Source organism: Portunus trituberculatus, chromosome 46 (assembly GCF_017591435.1).
Source record: "Portunus trituberculatus isolate SZX2019 chromosome 46, ASM1759143v1, whole genome shotgun sequence".
In the NCBI taxonomy this organism is placed as follows: domain Eukaryota; kingdom Metazoa; phylum Arthropoda; class Malacostraca; order Decapoda; family Portunidae; genus Portunus; species Portunus trituberculatus.
In genome coordinates, this window is record NC_059300.1 from 834,563 (window position 1) to 854,320 (window position 19,758).

General features: G+C 39.2%; 1 protein-coding gene across 1 annotated transcript in view; it reads right to left on the reverse strand.

Annotated features, from left to right (window-relative positions):
• LOC123520207 (tyrosine-protein phosphatase non-receptor type 11-like) overlaps positions 1 to 17,932 on the reverse strand; it is a 103,580-nt gene extending 85,648 nt beyond the window's left edge. The window contains exon 1 of the mRNA XM_045282284.1: positions 17,768 to 17,932. Within this exon, the coding sequence (XP_045138219.1) occupies positions 17,768 to 17,781 (14 nt within the window). The 5' untranslated portion in view covers positions 17,782 to 17,932. The remainder of the gene's footprint in view (positions 1 to 17,767) is intronic.
• Between the last annotated feature and the right edge of the window lie 1,826 nt (positions 17,933 to 19,758).

Consider the following 19,758-nt stretch of genomic DNA (forward strand, 5'->3'; position numbering starts at 1 on the left):
ACATTTAAAATCTGATTAAAACAAATTTTTTAAATAATATTATGTATACTAATATATCAAAATCATTAAAGAAAAATCAAATGTTCTGAGCTTGAAGGGAGGTAGGTACAGAGATTGATATATTATGTGTTTAAATGATGCAATTACTATGTTCACACTGATCCTACCAACCACATCTCAGTTCGCAGTTTTCTTGAGGAACATATGCAAGTAGTGTACATAGTCCTTTGCTACTTTAATTTTAGTGATTGTTTTGTGCCAAGATGCCTCCCAAACAAGAAAAACATAAAGTAAATCTGTTATTTCTGTTATTTAACTGATCATATTACTGTATAACACTTATATACTGAACTTGGGTAAGTTACAAAAACTTATTGTTTCTACACCAGTACAGGGATCCTTGTGATTCAACTGTTCGCAGTTCGAATTACCGCCAATTCAAACTCAATTAATTAATACCCAATCCTCAAGGTTTGACCGAATGACTTGCCAATTCGACATTCATATCTCGCGCGCCACCCACCCAGTCAAAGTCCACCACCACCCCAAATTCGCCACAAACCCGCCAGGTGGAAGTGTAAACCGACGCTACCCTGTGTCGTCACTTAAGGCAGCATCACACTACCACTTTTCCGTTAACTTTTTCTGTCAACTTTCTGAAGACTGTCAACTTTTGTCGAAGCTGGTCGTCACATACAAGCTCACTTCCGCCTTTGTCACATTTGTCAACTGTAAATAAACATAGCGGCCCCTTCACTTCCAAGCAAGCTGTTGCTATTTTTTTCATTGCTATTTTTGGCCTTTAATAATCTCTATGAGAAACTCTTCAGACAGCTTTGTCCACTCATACACAACAGAGATGCTCATCTAGGCCAGTTGTTCCTTGGAAGTTCTGCCTTGGAACATTGCAGTCCCAGAAAAATGTAAACAAACAACTGAACTACAGATAACTCGATTTACGTGAGGCATCGTATATATCAAAATTCGCATAAAACAAACATGTAATTCTCATAAGAAACAATAGATAATAGGGGGTGCGAGATGTGGTCCAAAAAAATTTGTACAAAATACTCTATTTATTTGGCTACATTAACATGTTTTTATTATTTACCATTCTAAATACTAGAAGTGTATTCAAAGTAAAGGGAAATGCTAGAAATAATAAGAGAAAGCAAAAAATAATAAGAGAAAACAGCAAAACAAAGAATACTTAAACACAACACTCACTGCATCACTGCCTTCACCACTCACACCACAGTCAGTCACCATCTTCCTCTGAGCTTTACCACTTTATCAAAAATCCACTTTTCAAAAATAACCCAACATGCAGAAAAAGATGAAGGACGTTTTGGGGCCATCTTGGTGAATTATACGCAGATTGAAGAGATTCTGTACTCAGTGCTGGCAGACTGCAAATGAGGCACGAGAAGACCGGAGCTCCCACCTATCGGCCAGCTGCGGAACTCTCTGGCGCACAGTTTGAAATTGCGTTTGGCGTTCAGTTTGAAAATGTGGTTGGGCCAAATCACGTATAAGCAAACCGATCGCGCAAATTAAATTAATTATAATATTTTTTCAGTCGCGTTATAACAAAAATGCGTAAATTAAACACGCGTAAATCAAGAGTTACCTGTACTTTTCACTGTTAGGCTAGGACAAAAAATAGATTATATAAAAATATATTTACATCTACTTATCATGATTCCATTGATTTGAGATTATAGCATCATTCCAATTAACAAGAAAATCAACTTTATAAAAGTGTTAATTAGAAACCATAGATCTTAATTTGACTAAAAATGGACGATAGAAGAAAATGTGCATTTTGTCTGACTCAAGACGACGGAAAGCCACCTCCAGCCCCAGCCCTAAGAAGCACAATTTCCTGCCTTTCAAAGATAAGCTTGAGCTTATATGAAAGTGTGAGGCAGGTATATCTCAGAGTGTTGTTGCAGTGCAAATGTGTGTCCCTAGATCAACAATATCAACAATTTGGAAGAACAGGGACAAGTACCGCGAGACTGCTGCAAGTGTTTTTCAATTCCAAAAATGTACTGTACACCACCCTAATGTGTTTAATAAAAAAAAGTTAAGATATAAATAAAGCCTTTAATAGTACTGATTTAGTCTAAGTTAGTGTTTTTTATAGTGATGTTTTGAGGGGGTCTAGGCTGGAGGTTGGTCCCTATCCCCCCTAATTTTACTTCAGCAAGATCACCGAACTGCTGGGCAGAAATTTCCCATGAGTGAGTCACGCGTTGTTTGTTGATCACCACGGCGGGTAGACACTGTTTTGTGTGTCATGCAGACACCCTGTTTTTTGTTGTTTTCTTTCAGGTAAGGCCATATTACTTGTTACACAAGTACAGTGCCTTCAACTTCGTTACCCATTTTTTGGGGCGAGTTGTATGGATGTTATACCAGTTCCACTGGTTTTGGGCCTATTTATCAAGCTTCAGGCTTGTTTTTGTTATCGCAGTGCGGCGGCCATGTCAGAGTCAGGTGAAGCATCCTCTGCCTCTAGGTCACCTTCCCCTCCTTCCTCACGTGCCTATTGCGGGCCTCCTTCTGTCCCTGGGACCGACGTTCACCTTCACAACATGGACGACAGTAGCAGGAATCACTCATCTCAACGCTCATGTGGGCAGCGTGATTCCGTGAGGCTGCGGGACAATGCTGATGATGCACGTGGCTCCCGCCGCACTTCTCCCGCGCCTCCCCCTTGGTCAGTTGTGTTGGATGCTTAGGCTGACTTGCGGGGGGAGGTGGACAGGCAGCGACTGCCACTCTCTGCCAGGTCAGCGCTGGCACCTGTGGGGGACAGTACTCTGGGGGCCCAGGGTCCGTCACCTTCTTGCTCTCCTACCACCTTTTCGGGTTTCTCGGCTAGGGTGAGTCATGATGGAGACATGTCAGTGCCGACCGCAACTGTTGACAGTGCCTTAATTCAGGTCACCAAGGCATTTGGCCCTACTGACATGGTTTCTGCTGACATTGATCACAGAGTTGCCGAGATGGTCAATTTTCTCTTTGATAATGTTTTTTTTTTTTTTTTTTTTTTACGGTAAGGCCTATATATAGCGCCTGTAGGCACACTTGAAGAGTGTATGGGAAGTGCTGTTCAGCTTCCGCCCATTAGTGGTGCAGGCAATTTTATTTATAGTGGTACCCATATTATGGCCCATATCACCGCCCAAGCTCATCTTGGGTGTAACCACCTAGAACCTGGGTATCATGGTGATATGTAGGTAACTTTAAACCACTCGACAAATGGCAAAGTGTTTTAAGGCTGTACGTGGTGGGATTCGAACCTACGCGTGGACGTCTGCCCGATCCCACGCTCACCACCTTATCCACTATGCCACCGCCTCCCTAAAGCGAGGAGAGGAGAGGACTATAAGGCCATCTGTGAGGACAAGATTGTTAAAAGGCCTAATAATTGCCATGGTCTTGCACCAGTGGAATGCAATCCACAAGTGTTGGAGGCCCTTAAGCTGGACGCCAGAAAAACTGACTTCCGTCTGAGGGAGATAAATAAGGACATCCTGCGGGTCTCAACCATCATTACCCAATCTTTAGTGGCGCTGGATGATTTGGCTGAGCAGGAAGGTAACTCCAAGGTGGCACATGAGGTGAGCATGATCAATGGTGCATTGGCATTGCTGGGCAACGCAAATCATAGGAACAACTTGGTCAGGTGTTTTGTGATGAAACGCAAAATAAACTATAAATATGCTCATCTGTGGTCAGATAAGGTGCCTATGTCACGCTTTCTATTTGGTGATGATGTGTCACAGTCTGCCAGACAAATCGAGGAAGCTGAGAAACTTTGGACGAAGTTCTCACAGAAGAAGCCTGTCTTTTCTTTTAAGTTCACAGGTAAATGCCCTGGTGGATACTGGAACAAGTCTGCTGGTAAGGGCTTCTACACCAGTTTCCACCCCTATGGCCAACAGAGGTTTGGCCCCAGGGCTGCTCCACAACAGCCTTCTGCTCGACATGATGCAGACCCAAAAAACGTCAAGGGCCAGGGCGGCCGCAGCTGGCAGCCCCAGTAACATTACAGGCAAGTACATGTTTTGAAGGTGGCAGGCTGCACTGTTTCCTGCATGAATGGCGTAAAATTACCAGTAACCTCGTTATACTGGATATTGTAGAACATTGTCACCTTGATATTGATGTTGATGGTATTCATCCTTTATTTTTGAGTGATTTGGAATACAGGTTCAACACTATGCAACAAGAGATAATTTCTGGTGAAATCAAAAAACTTTTACAGCTTAAAGTCATCAAAGTTACACAAAAGCAAACTCAGCAGGTCATCTCACCCATTTTCTTGAGAGAAAAGAAAAACGGGGAATTTGCCTGGTCCTTAATTTAGAGAGACTAAACAAATACATACCCTATAAGCATTTTAAAATGGAAAATTTTGAACAGGCCATTAGGCTTATCAATAAGGGTGATTTTCTGGCATCTGTTGATCTCAGGCATGCTTATTTTTCTGTTAAGGTCACAGATGAGCAACAAAGATTTTTGTTTTACATGGCAGGGTGTTATCTATCAATTTACCTGCCTCCCCAATGGCATTTCTGAGGGTCCTCGGCTTTTCACTAAACTGATGAAGCCAGCATTTGCCACTCTAAGGAAGGAAGGATACACTATCACCAGCTTTATTGATGACACTTTGATTTGCAGTAATTCTTATTCAGGTTGCCTCTACGCAATTCAGGCTACCATTTCATTGTTGCAGAGGTTGGGGTTCTGTGTCAATGTAGAGAAGTCTGTTCTCACCCCCACACAATGTAGTGAATACCTAGGAAATGTCATTAACACCAAGTTCATGACTGCTTCATTACCTGAGCGTAGATTAATCAAAATTCGCCAAGGATGTGCAAGTCTTTTGCGTCAAGATGTTACTTCCATTCGAGAGATGGCCAGGGTGATTGGCCTTCTGGTGGCTGCAATCCCAGCAGTGGAGTTAGGTAAACTTCACTATAGGAAGTTGGAAGTGGGCAAGATTGCCGTGTTGAAACAGGAGCATGGTAACTTTGACAGGAAATTAAGTATTACTGCTGACATGAAACTAGATCTTTCCTGGTGGTTAGACAACGTGGACAGGCACCACAGATACATCTTTAGGTCAGGCACAGACATTGACTTATTTACTGATGCCTCTACTTTAGGTTGGGGGGGTCACTTGGGGTGTCAGACTACGAGTGGCACTTGGTCCCTAGGTGAAAAAGAGCTTCATATTAACATCCTGGAGCTGAAAGCAATTTTTTTCTCTATGCAGGCATTTGCACATGAGCTGGAAGGTAGACACATTAGAGTTTTTTGTGATAATACCACTGCCATAAATTATGTTAATGAAATGGGAGGCACAAAGTCCAAGTCCTGTAATGATGTTTCTTCCCAAATTTGGGATTGGTGTCTGGAACACAAGTTATGGATTACATGTTCACACATACCAGGGAAGGACAACACCTTAGCTGATCTTGCCTCTCGCACAAGTAATGACAGGCATGAGTGGAAACTCAACCCACACATTTTTACTACCCTGAGGCTAAATACTTTGATGCTTTTTCCTTGGAATGGTCTAAATTTGATCTGTCTTACATTTCCCCCCATTCTCATTAATTGCTAGGTGCCTACAGAAGTTGTGTGTGGAGCAGGCATGAGGCCGGATGGTGGTTCCCCTGTGGCCGTCCCAACCTTGGATGGGCATGCTGCTCAAGTTGTTAATAGACTACCCACGTTTGATAACGAGCAGGAGGAATGTCATAACCCACCCGTCCACAACAGACCCGCATCCCGTCATGTCCAACACAAGGCTCATGGCATGCCTTCTATCAGGGGAAACTTGCACAAACGAGGAGTTTCGGTGGCGGCTGCAGACATCATACTTGCTTCCTGGAAACCAGGCACTGAGAGGCAATATCGCCCACATGTCCAGAGGTGGTCGCAGTTTTGTCGTAGATGGAATGTCGATCCCACTACTCCAACTATAAGTAACATAGTAAATTTTTTAACTGAAACCTTTCACAGGGGTGTGAGTTATGAGTGTCTCAACACGGAAAGGGGTACCCTGTCTTCTCTCTGCATTGTGGTGGATGGTTGCAGGGCAGGGAACCACCCCTTGGTTGTCAGATTCATGAGAGGGGTTTTCAACCTCAGGACTCCTAAACCCAAGTACACTGACACATGGGACGTGCAACCCGTCTCACAGAAATTAAGGTCCATGTTCCCCTTACATGCTTTAACTCTTAAAGAATTAACTCTAAAATTGGTTATGTTGATGACTTTAACACAAGCTGCCACAATTCAAACTTTACAACTACTGTTGATCAAAGACATGCTCATTAGTGAACACTCCATTTCAGTACAGTTGGGGGGCATTCTTAAACAATCCAGACCAAATTTTAACATCAACAGGGTCACATTCCATTATTACCCTAAGGACCCCAGGTTATGTGTCTGTACCACTTTACTGAAGTACATTGATGCAACTAAAGAACTTAGAAAGGGTGAGATACACACTGATGCCAGACTCCTCATCAGTTTCGTAAAACCCCATAAATCTGCTGCCAAAGATACTATCGCTCGTTGGGTCCAGACTAAGCTCTGCATGTCAGGCATAGACGTCTCAAAGTTCTCTGCTGGTAGTGTGCAGCCAGCGGCGGCACCAAAAGCTGCATTATGGCAAAGGCAGGCTGGTCTAGGGAGTCTACTTTTGCCAAATATTATAATAAGAACATTGTGGCTGCTTCTGACCTTTTTCAGGATGCAGTGTTAGAATAAGCAGGGGCACTTTTGTTTTTTGGTTGTTGTTGCACTCAAGTGTTGTAGTGCTCTGATGTTCTTAGTTAATTTACTTTAACTTAGGTAGGATATGATATGTTACCATTCTTTTAATATACTGATGCCATATTTCATTGTTGTTTGTAAGTTGGATTAAGTTTGGATGCAATGTAAGTTATTTTTATACTGCACTCGTATGACTGTCTCATGTACAAGTTCACTCCATGAATAATAGTTGTAGTCTGTTTCTTGTGGGGCATTTCTTTTTCCTCTTTATCCTCGACATCCACAGGGCTTCAAAGCCTCATGGGAAATTTCCGCCCAGCAGTTTGGTGATCTTGCCGAAGTAAAATTAACAAAGTACACGAGACTTACTGTAGGTCAGTTGAAGTGTACTTCTAATTTTTTGAGGCAAATCACCTCTGCTGGGGCAGAGATTTCACATACCCTCCTCTCCCTCCCTAGCTTAAGCTCTACAGGTTTCTACCTTCCTACTTGGTTCATCATGTGGATGTTGCGTACTTTAAAGTCTGCCGGCAGTACGTGACGCACTCTCTCATGTGAAATCTCCGCCCCAGCAGAGCTGATTTGCCTCGAAAAATTAGAAGTACACTTCAACTGACCTACAGTAAGTCTCGTGTACTTTGTTAATTCTTAAGTATCTTATGGGAAAAATTGCTTCCCAATTCAAATAAACGCTGATTCGACCGATGAAAAACTGCCCTAACCCTGTCGAATTGCGAGGATCCCCTGTATCTATTATTTTGCGTACAGTACTTGGTTAAGTTACAAAAACTAACTTTTTTTCTATGCCAGTATCTATCATTAGTAAGTATTTTCAAGCCACAAACTTTTCAAGTAATGGACTACCTTTCCTCCTTTTTCATCTGTTAAATCAAGGGTCAAGTGTATTTGTAATAAGGTATGGAGTATAGACTCACTAATCCTGAGTTGCCAAACATCATTTCAAGACATATACAGCAAAATATAGGTAACCAAGTTTTAAAATAGCCTTCACATAATATGATCTAAGCCACAGTTACATTCTGTTCATAAGAATAGTTAAAATTATGAAATAGCAGTGCAGTATAATACTGATGATAACAATGTACTGCACAGTGAAGCAGAGCATTTACAACTCTTTAGAGGATGCAAATAAGCAAAGATAAGTGGTGAATAGCTGAGGTAGGCACAGCAATGTAGCTCAAGCAGAGACACACAGTGAACTGGGAAGTACAGGCCAGTATGGAGGCCATGTGGTCTTGCTCCTTTCTTTGAAGAAGGTACATTTTCCGAACAGACAATTTGGGTTCAAGACAGGACAGTCATATATGTCGAACTTATTAAGTTTCTACTCAATAGTAATAGAAGGATTGGAAAGCAGAGATGAATGGGTGGACACAGTATACCTGGAAATAAGAAAAAAGGCTTTTGATAAAGTCCCTCATGGAAGACTACATTGGAAACTAGAGAACATAGGAGGACTGAGAGGAACTTTGTTAGAATGGACAAGGGATTATTTGAAGGACAAGGAGATGAGAACTGTGATCAGAGATACATACTAATCTTGGGGTAAAGTAACAAGCGGAAAGCCACAAAGGTCAGAGTTAGACCCCATTATGTTCCAGATTTATGTAAACAATATTCACATTGGGGTAAACAGCTATATTAATTCATTTGCTGATGATGCAAAGCTGCTAAAAGTAATCAAAACCTGGGAGGACTGTTTGCTGTTACAGGAAGATATAAAAAAGATCTACGAGTGAAGTAAGAAGTGGAAATTGGAGTTCAAGGCCAAGAAATGTCATGTAATGGAACTAAGAAAGAGCATGGAACTATTTGATGGGAGAGGAACAAATAATGAAGACTAAAGAGAAAAAAGATCTGGGAGTGATTCTACAGGAAAATCTGAACCCTGAAAAACATATAAGCAAGATATTTGGATTATCATGTAAAATGTTCACTAATATAAGAGTGGCATTTCAATTCATGGGTAAAGATATGATGAAAAAAATTATCACAAGCATGATACGAGCAAAGCTGGAATATGCAGGTGTGGTGTGGTCTCCAAGCTCTAAAAAAGATCTAAGATTAGAACAGATACAGAAGATTGCTACAAAAATGGTGCCGGTACTAAAGGACCCAACATATGAAGAACAGCTGAAGGAAATGGGGCTGCCAACCTTACAAGATAGAAGAGAATGAAGAGACCTAATTGCAATGTACAATTTCTTTTTTTTTTCTTTTTTTTTTCGTTAAGACCTATAGCACCTGTAAGCACACTTCAAGAGTGTATGGGAAGCGCTGTTCAGCTTCCGCCCATTAGTAGCGCAGGCAATTTTATTTAAAGTGGTACCCATATCACCACCAAAGCTCATCTTAAGTGTAACCACCTAGAATCTGGGTACCATGGTGACATATAGGTAACTTTAAACCACTCGACAAATGGCAAAGTGTTTTAAGGCTGTACATGGTGGGATTCGAACCTACGCATGAACGTCTGCCTGATCCCACACTCACCACCTTATCCACTATGCCACTGCCTCCCCTAAGTCAATGGCATTGAAAAGATAGACAAGGAAGACTGGGTGCTGGTGACAGAAGAAAATAGAAGGACACGAGGACATGTAAAGAATATCAGGGTGACGCAGTGTGTGAAGGATATTTGAAAATACAGTTTTTCACATAGAACGGTGGAAAAGTGGAATGTATTGAGTAATGAATATATGTAAACGATATGCCAGACAGAGTGAACAGCTACATAAATCTGTTTGCGGACAATGCGAAACTGTGCAGGGTTATAAAGCAAAAAGAGAATTGTGAAATACTGCAGGAAGACCTAAATAACATCTGGAAATGGAGTACGCCATACTGATAGAATTTTCAGAGAGACATAATTTGCTAAGGAATATTGGATTAGCATTTCACTACAAGGAAAAAGAAATGATGAAGAAATTGATAAGTACTTTAATAATACCCAGATTGGAATATGCAGGAGTTGTGTGGACCCCCCATAAAAAGAAACACATAAGGAAGTTGGAGAGACTACAAAAAATGACTACAAGAATGGTTCCAGAATTTTAAGGGATGACATATGAGGAGAGACTAAAGGCTATGGATCTACCAACCCTGGAACAGAGAAGGGAAAGAGGGGATCTGATACAAGTTTATAAATTGATTAACGAAATGGATCAAGTGGATAATGAGAAACTGATCCTTAAAGAAGAATATGACATTCAAAGCACAAGATCACATAGTAAAAAACTGAGGATGGGAAGATGTCTGAGAGATGTTAAAAAATTATAGTTTCCCGTAAAGATGTGAGACTTGGAACAGTTTGAGTGAGGATGTGGTGTCAGCAAAGAGTGTGCATAGTTTTAATTAAAGAAAAATTGGATAAGGGTAAATATGGAGACGGGGCCACACAAGCATAAAGCCCAGGCCCTGTAAAACTACAACTAGGTAAATATAACTAGGTAAATACACACACACACACACACACACACACACACACACACACACACACACACACACACACACACACACACACACACACACACACACACACACAGCTTTAAAGAAAAATTAGGTAAGTGTAGATATGGAGGCAAAACACTATGAGCCCCTGCTCGAACCCTGTACAATACATGATTTTGATCATGGCCTAGAATACTTTTTTGATTGTGATTATTTCATGATTACCTACTTGTTTTTTCATGTTTCTGATTATGATATAATTATGATTAGCTACTTGAGTTTTGTTTTTTATCATGATTATTTTTTTGAGCTTGATTAGGATTAAATTATGATTATAATCACATTTCACTGTGATTATTTATAAAAAAAAAACAATTATAAAGTACAGTACAATGCCTGAATAGGTAGCAAATTTTATTTATTGGGTACACTTTTACATAATTGAGCACAGTATTATATAAAACTTTAAATCACATACTAACTACTGGTTTTAAAAACACACATTTGTATCTAAGAAGTTTTATTTATTTTTGCTTTATTGTACCCGACATAGGATAGGTAGGACCCATCGTACATAAGTATATCAATTATAGAAGTCTGATACAATCTTTCATTATGTGGTGCAACACTTCCGAATGCTGACCTCACCTTTCCTCAAAAAGGGGTTGCAAGTGCTTCTCTATTTATAAAACTAAACAAGTAGTTGTTGCATTCATGATTGACTCAGATAATTAAAACAAATTAATATAATCTCCATAGGTAGGATGCAATTTATCAAGTATCACTACAAGTGAGAAATAAATGTAATGAAATTTCCCATCACATGACCAACACCCTGTTGTCAGTATCTTGAGGCTTGGTGCTGCAGCACCAGCAGAGGCAGAGCGAGAATAGCCAGCGACTGAGAAGTACGGGTGTGTTACAGTGAGTGTGCGTCCAACCTGGTGGTGCTGCGGGTATTAAGTGACTCAGTAAACTCAGTGACATCACGGACACTTTCCCGAGTTTAAGGCACACTTCCGTATGTACTTGTACGTCGTGTGTGGACAGCACTTGTAAGTTTTGTACATAATATGTAAACTTTTATATTCTGAGTTTTTCCTTCTACACCTGGGTAGCTTAAGAACACCAAAAACAACCAGTGAACCGCTCGGCTGAACAACTGATAAAAGACAATAAACCTTCTTTACATAAAAAGGTTTAACATTATAGTACATAATACATTACAAGTATTTATCTACAAAATATATATAAAAACTTCAGTAATAATGAAAAAGTATTTTCCTGCAAAATAATACTGAAAGCACAGCATATCTCTAAAATATAAAAACTTCAGTAATAATAAAAGTATTTCCCTGCAAAATATAGAATTTGTTATGCACTTGATTATTTCTCATATATTCTGGTAATGGTTTAGTTTACTACATGTTTGTTACACTTGATAAACATCAACTCAAAGCAAGCATCAGTCATTCTGCATCGTTCAGGACAAAAATCTTTTCCAGCAATAGAGAAAAGTCTCTCAATTGGAGCTGATGATGCTCGGATACACAGATATCGAAGAGCCAATATTGTTAGTTGAGGTAATGTTGACTGATCTTACTCCCACAAGAGAAGGAATCAACTGTCATCTTCTGTTGTTGGCTGACTCAAGTAGGATTCCATTTGTGATAAAGTTGATGTTAATGTACAGAAGGAGGAGCTCTTTGATGCTGATGATGTCATGAATCTGAACAGCTTGCACTTCTTTGTAGGGGCCTCCTTATTTTCCTGAAGGAAATAATTTTCTTCAGTATCAGTAGGTATAACTTAATTTACTTTGGTCTTCGGTAGGGACTTCATTAAATTGACTTCTTTTGGTGAGCACCAGTCCATCTTAAAGAGTGGATCTAGGAGTGAAGCCACCTAAAACATCTCCATGCCTTCCTAGATCTTCATTCTTTTCTTGATTGAGCTTTTGAGAGTGGTGATCATGTTTGACTTATATGTCTGTGACAGTTCAAGCTCAGCTTTCAGTCCATGAATGCATGGAATTACTTTGCTTGACGTTACATTTTCTCTCTAAGACTCTGGAGTTGCTATTTCAAATGGTATCAAGATGGTTGTTATTTCCTTGATGAGATTAAGTTCATATTTGGATAGCTTTACAGGACAGTCTAACTGATCAAGCTTGGTTGGATCAATATTTAGAAAGGAGCAAAGCATCTTGTTACTGCTGTTCCATCTGGTTGCATTTTTGGCCTGAGGTCTGCATTCATCTTCAAGAATGTCAGATGCCAGTGCAGAATGACAAATGTGTGCTACTAGACATGAGGCTTTTCCAATGACTTCTGACAGGCCCTGCTTGCTCGAGACCATCTTTCACAGTGTTCTGTAAATATGAAGAAAACATCTGACATGCTCAGACAAATATTCCAGTAACTTCTCACTGTTATAGGAAATGTCATAAGTGTCATCCTCCTCTTCACTTTCACTGTCTTGATTAATGTCCAGTGTCCACACAGGGTAGTATTACAAATAATTTAAACATAGTGCTGGCATTGTCAGTTACAATTGTTAAAAATCTTTATTTCTAAGTTAAAGCTAGTGATGATTTCGGTGAAAGTGGCATGAATTTTTCTGCAGTTGATTGAAGCTTAAAGTTATCAATGAAATGACATGTGAGAAACAGGAATGCATTTGTCTGTTTCTCCAAAGGTAACACTGACACAGGCAACAGATTGAAATTTCTTGTTGAGATGTTCCTGTAGCTGTTGGGTTTGTGAAAGAAGTAATTTGCAGCAATTTACATTATGTTACCAAAAGATATTGCAGCTGCTGTTTGAAATTTGGTATCATTGGTTTCGGTGGAAAACCCAGTGGTCCATTTTGCACCACTGGTCCACTTTAACCCACCAAGGTAAACAAGCAAGTAAAAAATGAGATGGCACTAATGCTTTCAAAATATACTTGAAAGTAAAGTGTTTCATGGGAATTACAAATATATAATCACAATAATCACATCTTAATCAATAATTATTATCAAGAAAAATTTGATTATAATTTGATTAACGATTATCACCACAGAGTAAATTTTGATCATGATTATATAGTCACAATCATGAATTTTGATTTTTTTTATCAGTAATCATAAAAAGCCAATGTCTGACACACACACACACACACACACACACACACACACACACACACACACACACACATGATAAGTAAATACATTCATAGTATACACACAAACATACACACACACACACACAGAGATATATAGACAGATAGTTTATTGACCACAGTACATTATATGTAATAACAATAATTGAAAACAATACAAAAATAAACAATTTCACAAATATTCCAAACATTAACAATACAGGGAATCCTCATGATTCGACCGTTTGCAGTTCGAATCATCGCCAATTCAAACTCAATCCTCAAGGTTTCACCGACTGACTCGCCAATTCGACTTTCATATCTCGCGCGCCACCCACCCAGTCAAATCCGCCGCCAGCCCACCAGGCAGAAGTGTAAACCGACACCACCCTGTGCATTGCTTCCTCTGGCACACTCTCGCCCCAGCCATCATCCAGGCAGGCCACGCTCCACCATTCCACCTCCTGCCTCCTCGTCGCTTCGACCATGCCACACAAAGCCACCTCCAGACCCAGCCCTAAGAAGCACAATTTCTTGCCTTTCAAAGATAAACTTGAGCTTATAAGAAAGTGTGAGGCAGGTATAGCTCAGTGTCATTGCAGCACAAATGGGTGTCCCTAGATCAACAGTATCAACAATTTGGAAGAACAGGGACAAGTACCGCGAGACCGCTGCATCATGCAAGTGTTTTTATTTCCAAAAATGTACTGTACAGCACCCTAATGTGTTTAATAAAAAAAAAGTTAGATATAAATCAAGCCTTTAATAGTACTGATTAGTGGTTTTTAGAGGTTATAGTGATGTTTTGGGGTGGTCTAGGCTGGAGGTTGGTCTCTATCCCCCCTAATTCTTAAGTATCTTATGGGAAAAATTGCTTCACGATTCGAATAAACACTGATTCAACCAATGAAAAACTGCCCTAACCCCATTGAATTGCAAGGATCCCCTGTACTTCATAACTACAATAGTCCAAAAATTCATCCAAATTCAATACATCTTCTAATAACACAACCTAATAATACAATCAGCTGCATCCATCACCAGATTACTCAAAAATATTCAGCACTTTATGAAACATTTTGCAAACCCTTTCATGAGGAAACACATCAGTAAATAGGTCTTCCAATACATTAACATTATAATAATTTCTGAGGTGAGCAGTTAACAGGAACACTTCTATCACATGTATCTCTATAAGCATTCACAAAGCCGATCATCTGTTGGCAGTTGCCCTCTACCCCTGCAGTTCCAACGTCCGGTCTCAATGGCAATTTACCATGTGATCATCAAGAACTTCAATGTGGGTAGTCTCCATTCTTTAGAAGTACATAAAATGCTCCCCTGCCGACAATCAACATAAAAAGAGCCCTAAATAATAACTGAGAGTGGGTGTTTGACAGTCAAATGGAGGTAATAATGGTCAAGAGAACTTGCCTCAGAAGGGCATCATGACTTGCTACACCTCACTTCACTATATTGAAATGTGGATTCATCATTCCACATGTATGACTTCTCTCCAGTCTTCAATGGTGATTTTTTCTTTTTTTCATTTTGTTACAAACTTCAAAAGACAAGCAAAGATTCAGAGACTTAAAATTCAGAGGCTTCAGTTATTTTCTGTAGTAATGTTAGATGGTGTGTTCTGCCAAACTTCCAAAGAAGGTTGGGTAGGCTTGCTTCAGCTGTTTTGCTGTAATCTGTAGACTCTTCAGAAATTTTTCTCTCAAAATCTTGTCTGAAGCACATGTCATTCTATGGTATCAAGGAATTGGTTGATGATCTTGTACAAGGTTTCATAGAAAATCCCAGGCTCTAGAAATAAGGTTATAAGTGGCTGTTTTCTCATTGCCAACAAATTACTCTTATAGACAAGTTCTCTTCCCTTTGAGCAAGGCTCCATACCTTCTCAGTCAGCCAGGTTCATGAGACCCATTTAAAGATGAAGTTAAGTAGCAGTGCAGGACAAAGTAAATAAAGAGAAAACTTTGAAATGTGTTTTTGCAGAAACAATCTGCATATATCTCATTTAGAGTGCCTTACATGGCACTGGAAGGAAAATGGGCTGACAGCATTGCTGGCTATTGGGATGAATTGTTGAACAGTAATTACTAAATCAATATAAATATCAATACAAGCTAATGGCTGAAAGCATATGAGTTACACAACTGCCTCTCCTAAAGGCCATCACATAAATTTTCTATGTATTTTTGAGGGTACTGAACATGATGTACACCTTATATGTCAATATATTCTTCAACTGATAAATCAATGAAGCCATTTATTGATTAATTTTTAATTGTAAAAAATCACTCCGCATCTACAGTGGTTAGCTACGTGTCTAATCTCCAATTTGAGAGGGTAGGTATATTATGTATGCAGAACTGCCACAGATATATTTTATGGCTAAAAGGTCTGTGGTAACCCATACTGACCAATTGTCCATTAAGAACAAAAACTGCCACAAGTAATATTCACATCAATATATGATAATGAAAAGGGTTTTCATTAAGACAAGGCACACTACTCTGTTTACGAATGTCTTTTACTGTTAATTCCCCCAACAAATCTGGTAAGAAAGCAAGATTTTGGATGAGTAAAGCTAAAATATGGTCAAATGTCATGTGTTACCACAAAAAATAAATGGGATTTATTATTGTTGTTATGGTGGGTGCCATCTTCAATACTACCAAGAAAGAAATCTCAAGAAATCAGTAGTGGAAATCTCCAGAAATTGATAGTCTCTACCTCCTCAGGGACACAAATCTACCTTAACATTATGAGTACCTAATCAAATCTAGGTCAAGTTTAGGTTAGATTAAGTTAAGTAATGCTAGGTTAGTGTCCTTAAGGATAGACTACCAATTTCTGGAAATTTTCTGTTTGGATTCTGAGATTTTTCATCTTGGTTAGCCATCCATCCCTAAAATGTTTGTCAGTCCTTTTCCTTGCATTTCTGGATGGAGGATGCAAATGATACTAGTGAGGGATAAAACCCTTATCATGGTATCAAAGATGGTGCCCAACATAACAACAGCAGCAATGACTCCCACTTATTTTCATTGTAAGAGGTGACATTTGACCATGTTCTAGCTTTTCCCATCCAAAAAACCCCATTTTCCTACCAGATCCCCACATTTATTGGGAGTTAAGAAAAAAAAATAGAAAACAGAGCGGCATGTCTAATCTTAATATTGACCCTGAAAAGAACAAGTTAAAGCCAATACAGAGGTACTACTGACTTTGAGGTTTGATACCATATGCATAACTGGCAGTAGAGTCTGTGATGACAGGTGAGCTTGTCAGTTAATGGTGTGTTCAAAAAGAAATACAACTGCATATAATGACAGTTTTATGCCATCTGTTATACACCACACTGCTACTTTGCCTTAATGTTCTCATCCTTCAGTTTCACAAGGTACAGCCCACACTATTATCTAGTCCTCTCCACATACTCACTTTTATTGTAGGTCTTGGTAATTCTAGGTAATAGGAATACATCATTTCTGACTCATGACAAGTAGCCATCAATCCAAGCCAACAATTCTCATGGTTGCTCCCTGTTAATGGCAAGAATCACTCAACCAAACCTAATCTGACTTACCACAATCTACTTAACCTAACTTGTGGTGTCATGAGTGGCTCTATAGACAGCAAGATATAGCTATTATTTAATTATCTTTAACCTTAATGCTGATGAATTCTAGTTGACAATATATTTTCAACAATTAGTCTTAAACTGTGCATGGTGTCATGAAAAAAATTACTTTTTAAAACCAATCTGTTTAAGAAAATTTACAGTTACTCCTCATGATATGGACTTACATACCTAAGAATTAATCAAGGTGGAATACATTCAGTTGGCTCAGGTAACTTTTCTTTAAACTCTTCCCACATTTGTTTTACATTTATGTTCATTCCACATGTATCATAAAAATTTATTGGTTTAACTAAAGTGGTACTCTTCTTTACTTAAAACTAATCTACTAACATTAATAGAGACATACTTTCCAAGTAGGCTCATCAACTTGAGTACATAACATTATCAACACAGAAAGATCTCAGGTGAAGTGCACTCCCCGCAATACCACCCATGAACCTCATTACATATCTATGTCGGTTGAAAAAAACAAACTCCCACTTTCTCCATGACCCAATCCCATACTTTCTCCATTAAGCTCTGGGTTGAGCCAAAGATTACGTTTGCATCCTGTCTGAGTCTAAAGAACGGCGTAATGCAACAGGAAAATGGTCAAGATTGCCGATATCAAGTTCGCTCCATTTTCGAGACAACTTGAAACCCAATTATATGGACGAATTACGCTCCACTTCATGACTAAGGTGTACTCACCGCCTGGAGCTCATCGTGCAGTCATGGAGGACGGGGAGAAATAAAAGGCAGCCGTCCGAATAACGTCCCGAAAGTAGAAGACAGCAGAGACCCAAGGTAATCACACACACACATACATACAAACACACACACACACAAGCAAACAAACACCCAAAACAAACACCACCGCCACCTGCCGCCCGCCGCCTTCACTAAGCACAGCAAGATCCGCATAAAATGACCTATTTATGGCCACTTTACTGATCATAATTCAAAATTATTATACAAACCTCTAGAATCAGTACTTAAAGATACACTTACAAGTACACAATACATTATATACTAATTCTAAATATTTGGCCCATTAACAGGGCTAAGTCCTGCAGCGAAATCCTCTACAATTTGTGGTCCCCATACATGGGGATCATGTCTTGTTTAACTATAGTAAATTTCTTATAAAAACTATCATGCAGTGCTATACATAATTATAAATCTAATAAATTTAAGTGCTTATCTAATCTGTTTTTAAACATTGTCAAACTAGTGCTATTTACAACCGTCTCTGGCAATGCATTCCAGAAGTCTACCACCCTATGACTAAAGAAATATTTTCTTATATCTAACCTGCAGCCTTGCTTTCTAATCTTCCTGCCATGATTTCTAGTCCTATTTCCTCCTCTAAGGTAAAGAAAGATCTCACATCTATGTAGTTTGTATCTGAGAACATTTTAAATAACTCTATCATATCCCTCTTATACATCTCCTCTCAAATGAAAACATGTTTAATTCCTTTAATCTATCTCTATACTCCAGGCGCTTTAATGCTGGTATCATCCTAGTTGCTCTTCTCTGAACTGCTTCTAACATGTTGATATCCTGCCTATAGTGGGGTGACCAGGCCTGTATGCAATACTCTAAATGGGGCCTAACATAGGAATTATATAAGCTACGCACCACTTCCTTACTTTTATAACTAACATTTCTATTTATAAAACCCAGGATCCTATTTGCCCTATTTCTTGCTTCTAAACATTGCTTTGAAAATTTCATAGTCCTGTCTATCACTACTCCTAAATCCTTTCCTTCCTCTACTGCCTCTAGCCAACATCCCTCCATCTCATAGTTAAAGTTTGTGTTGTCTTTACCTAAATGCATAACCTGACACTTTTAGAATTAAACTCCATCTGCCACCTGTCTGCCCATGCTATCAGCCTGTCCAGGTCTCGTTGTATTCTGTAATTGTCCTTTTCACCCTGTACTGCACATGCTATCTTAGTATCATCTGCAAACTTTGATACTTTGCTACTAATTCCTATATCTAAATCGTTAATGTACACCAAGAAAAGAAGAGGTCCTAGCACTGATCCTTGGGGTACCCCACTAACCACTTCCTTCCACTCAGACATTGCCCCATTTAATACTACTCTCTGTTTCCTATCAGAAAGCCATTCACTAATCCAATCAACTAACCTACCCCTATCCCATGTAGTCTCAATTTGTACACTAGCCTCCTATGCGGTACCTTATCAAACGCCTTGCTAAAATCTAGATATATAACATCTATGCTATTTCCATCATCTAACTCCTTGGTAATATATTCTAAGATATCGAGCAAATTTGTAAGACAGGACCTCCCTGATCTAAAGCCATGTTGGGTATCTCTAATTAATCTATTCTCATTTAAATGCTCCCAAATACTACCCTTAATGATTTTCTCTAGTATCTTACATACTATACTAGTTAAACTGATCGGTCTATAATTATTCGCATCATCCTTCCTACCTTTTTAAATATTGGAGTAACATTAGCTAACTTCCAGTCCTGAGGTATCTCAGCAAACCTAAGTGATCTTTCAAAGATTAACTTAAGTGCTTCAGAAATACTGTCTACACCCTCCCTAAGTACTCTGGCATGTAGCTCATCAGGACCACTAGCTTTCCTATCGTCTAGTTCAAGAATAAATTTCCTAATAATTCCCGGTTTTATATCAATATTTTCTAAAGCTCTTAAAC